Below are 4,512 nucleotides of genomic sequence, written 5' to 3' on the forward strand. Positions count from 1 at the left end.
GTAAAAACAAATCGTGAAAATTGGATCACGCCCAGCCACGCCTCGGAGATGAAACGGAAAGTGAGAGATCGATCTAAATAGGGGGGTGCGTGTAACGGGGGTGCGATCGTGTTGGGGCGATAAAATGGGCGAGCAGCGTCTCGGCCGTGATTGGAGCGATGCTAATCGTGCCCGGGGGGTATAAAGCGGCCAGGCCCTTGGCATGCGCCATCTACACATCAGCCGCATGTCCGATCGTGCTCACACGATTTTCGCGAGCAGAACGCTTCCGCTTGACATACGTACGATAGAGATAAAGAGTTTCCTATAGATTAAGGATCCTTACCTACAACGTCTGGTTTGTTTCACTATCTTTGCAGGATTTCACGACGTACTGGTTTCGCTCGCTGCTCTCGCTGCATACTGTGCGTGGAAGGCCCAGAACGATCGCTGACAGCAAGCAATTAACTGATATCTGATCCACTAGATCCGTAGTGGCTGCTCTAAGCCCCCCAACGTTCTGCTTCAACCAAGTCCAAGCGTCCGGACGCAGAGTGAGCCGCCGCCTCGGCCACCGAGTGTGTCGAATCGAATAGTGAAGTCAAGTCTGCGATCGGTCTGGCTGGCGACTGGCTGGCGCGTGGTGCCCGTGGTGTACTCCACCCCTCCCCCCGGAAAAAGGCCAGATAATGCCCATCCACAGTAGGATGAAAGATCGAGCCGCAGTGCAGATGCAAAACCGCGCGGAAGATGATACGATGAGCGTGTGCCGGGCCGGGTGTTGAAGCAAAACGCGAAGCCGATCTTTCACCACCCCGTTCAATCACTCTGCGCGGCCGGCCCATCCGTCCGTCCGTCCGTCCGTGCGAGTGGCGAGTGCTTAAGTGTTCCGGGTATCGGGCGTCTCCGTGCGTCAGATTCGATTTTCTAAAATCGATCGATCGTCGGTCGAAGTGTGTGCGGTGCGATCGCGCCGGTGCGCCCGCAGCGAGTGCGAAAGAGTGCGATAGAGTGAGAGGAAAAGCGAAAGAGAGTGTATTGGCCGTGGTGACAGAGTGACAGAGTGAAAACCATGAAGCAGTCAACTGACAAGTGTCGCTACCGATCAGCGAAAAAGTTCAAATTATTGCCCAAAATCCGAGCCAGCCCGAGATACCGGGAGGCACCCTAAAGATCTGCAGTATCTGCGAACGAATGGTAAACGCAGCACTCTCCATCCTTGAGTAGCGCAGGCCGAGCGAACGAACGAAACCAAAACCACACAGCACCGGAAGCAATCCTAATCCGGCCCGTTATTGAGTGGTAGTGTCGGTGGCCTTCTGGAACGCCCCAAACGCCCCGAGATCCTGCGGGCGAAGCGAAGCCCCACTCCCAAACCCCGCGGAACGCGGAAACCCCCAACAGAGAAAACAAAACAGTCAAACTGAGGAGACGCCATGTACTTACGCAAATGGAGTCCAGTAAAATATTTGATGTACCTATGGCTAGCAATTCTGGTCTGGATATTCTGTCGGTGTGATAGTGCCGCCACGATGCACTTGGCACCGCCTGCGTACCATAGCAGTGGCCTGCCGGGGGCGCCCGGGGGCCACCCGAGCTTTAGCATTAGCAGCAGCAGCATTAGTAGTAGTAGCGGTAGTGGTAGCGATAGGTACGTCAGTGGTAGTAGTAGAACAACAACTAGCGTTAGTAGTCCGCTCGTTCCGGAGGTCGCCACCCGCGAACCGTTCGGTGGCGTGTGGGGCCTGTCCGGTGGTCCGATACCTCCCCGGTTAGCCGAGGACAGTGGACTACGGGCGGGACCGCCAGAGCTGACCGAGAGTTCCAATGCCATCGCCAAGGAGACGCGGGTCCCCGCAGGTGGAGAATCTAGCCAGTTCCTTCCGACGATCGACGGCAGTAGTATTATGCGGCAGCTCGAAGGACCCTCGGAGGCGGACCGAGCGCTGCAGGTTCGCTGGTCGGCGCAGATGCGCCAGAAGACCGAACGCCGCCGGTGGCACCGGAGGCGCTGGCGGGCCGGTAACCGGAGTCGCCGCGAATCCTCGCTACCCGTCGGCGGTGGTTACTCCGCGCGCGCTTCCTACGGAAGCCCCGTCCAGCAGCAGCAGCAGTCCCTAGGTTGGTCAACGGGACGGGTGGGTCAGCGGAGGAGTCCCGGTCCTAGCGCTACGCCCAGTGGAGCACCGCGGCGCTACTGTTCGGCCCGAGATCCGGCTACCCTGGCGTTCGAGGCACCGATCGTGTGCGAGGCGAAGGTCAAGTCGATGAGCGACCGGAGACCCATCTTTGCGGCCACCTTCGAGATCCTGGCGCTCCACAAGCTCCCGGGCAAGGGGCGGCCGCTACGGGGAACCACCGTCCGGCTGCAGTTCAATCTGACCACCACGAACGATTGCGACATCTTTCGCGGGAAGTTCCGCGAGCGCGGTTTCGTCCGCGAGGAGCTCGAGCTGGGCAAGGTGTACTTTCTGTTCCTGAAGCCGAACGCGCGCTACACCAACTTCACCATCCTCGGCCAGCCGATCCGGAAGACGAAGCGCACCGAGACCGGCGTGCTGAAGGGCGTCAGCCCCAACTACGGTAAGGCTAGCAATTCTTCCGCCAATTCTTCGCCACAATTTCGGGTGACACTGGACTCGGAGGGGGGGGCAAACGAAAACCGTTTCGGTCCGCTGACCGGCGGCCTGACACCTAATCTTGGAACTCGAACGGAGCGCGATCGCTCAGAAACGGGGCACAGTAGTGGCCGCAGCGTTGAACGTTTTCGCCAAGAAGTGGCCAACCACAAGACGAATGCAACACGAAAGCGACACACGGTGGAGATCACGGTGAAGATTGCACACCTCGGCAGCGAGAGCCAGGGGCCAAGGGGTTTGCCAGGCAGGGCAGGGCAGGGCCGGTGGTCGGAACAGGGAAAAACAGTAAATCCTAACCTACCAAATGTGGAATATCAGGTGTATGTTGTCGTTTACCATATAATAAGTCCGGGTTCGGCCACGGCCGGGGTGGCGGGGCCGTGTGCGGCACCACGTACGCTGGCTACCAGCGGCGATTCCGGGGGGTTGGGTTGTGGGAGCTGGCGGAACGGCAACCGACGGCGGGGGGGTACCCGGATTGCCGAATATGGACGGGCTGAGGGGACCGCTACTGCCGCTGCTGGCTTTGCCGGTTGGCCGCGCACATTCGCGCGTCGGTTTTATTATACGGCTCTCCGGTGGCGGTTGTACTTGTAATGTCGGTTGATAAGTGCCGTGAAGTAAGTGCCCAGCCCATCCTGGAACTGGGGAAGTATATTGGGTACCAATGGGCGTTGTTGTTCTTTTGATGATTTGATGATATTCTTTTGATGATATACTTCTTTATTCAGTATGATCTCTCTGAACATCAATACCCTTGTTCCAACGACATTCCTATTTATGGATTCTATCACTGAACTGAGTTTCTGGAGGGACTCCAAAATACGTTTCCACAGCTATTATAACCTCATCATTTGATGAAAAACGCTATCCACGCAAGCAATTTTGTTAGGGTTAGGAAACAGATGGAAGCCGCTAGGGGCTAAATTGGGTGAATATGGTGGATGCTCCAACTATTCGGACTTAAATTCATGGATTTTTGGCATTGTCAAAACACTCTTGTGATAGAGTTCGTTGTCCTGAAGAAAAGTGATGTTTCTCTTCTGCAACATGGGTCTTTTTCCCGTGTTCAGCTTGTCGAAAAGTTTACAATAATGTTCAACATTTATTTTTTTAGCACTTTCTTGATCGAATTCTGGACACGAACCCGTTTCGGAACCGAAGAGCTCACACCATTCCTTGGCCTCTTGCTTTGATTCGGGATCATGGTGATAGACCCAAGTTTCATCCATAGTGATGAATCGATGCAACAAATCCATTTTACCCTTCTGAAAAAGTGGTAAATGTTGGCGAGAAAGTTGCATTCGGAGCTATCTGAAATCCATTACTTCAGTTAAAATATCTTCCAGTCACTCGACGATTTTCCAATACCTGTATTTTAGAACGTCTTTGAATTGGATCGTCTCAAAGGCTTGTACGACCACGTTTAAATTCAGAAACCCCTATTTTAATGTATTAATTGAAGGCAACGAGTCTTTATACACTTTCAACATTCGTCCATAATTTTCCTTTACTTTTAAACCTTTCAATCACTGCTCGATGCTTGACTTTTTCATTCAAAAAAATCCTATGACATGTCGATACTAGAAAAAATTAACGTTAGGCCCTCTGTTGTTGACAACCCCGCAGTTCTTGGACTTCTAATCCAACGCAAGATCTACAAACTTTTCCACCCAAAGGCGCTACTCGGGATCGAACTCGAGTGTTGCTCGAAGTTACTTTTCCCGCGGCCGCTCAGTGCTCAGTGTTTTTGTTTCAGTCCCTTTTGCGTAGCCCTTCGCGGCGAACAACACACGCGACCCCCCGAGCCTCTACTCCGGTTCCACTCTTTGCTCTACGTATCCCCTTCTCTCTCTCTCTCTCTCTCTCTCTCTCTCTCTCTCTCTCTCTCTCT

General features: G+C 54.2%; 1 protein-coding gene across 1 annotated transcript in view; it reads left to right on the forward strand.

The window, feature by feature from the left end:
- The first annotated feature begins 1,415 nt into the window (after window positions 1-1,415).
- The window catches only part of LOC131215823 (protein vein), an 18,664-nt gene continuing 15,567 nt past the window's right edge, over window positions 1,416-4,512 (forward strand). The window contains exon 1 of the mRNA XM_058210219.1: window positions 1,416-2,562. Coding sequence (XP_058066202.1) covers window positions 1,416-2,562 — 1,147 coding nt within the window. The remainder of the gene's footprint in view (window positions 2,563-4,512) is intronic.

The sequence above is a fragment of the Anopheles bellator genome, chromosome 1 (genome assembly GCF_943735745.2).
Source record: "Anopheles bellator chromosome 1, idAnoBellAS_SP24_06.2, whole genome shotgun sequence".
NCBI classification, from domain to species: domain Eukaryota; kingdom Metazoa; phylum Arthropoda; class Insecta; order Diptera; family Culicidae; genus Anopheles; species Anopheles bellator.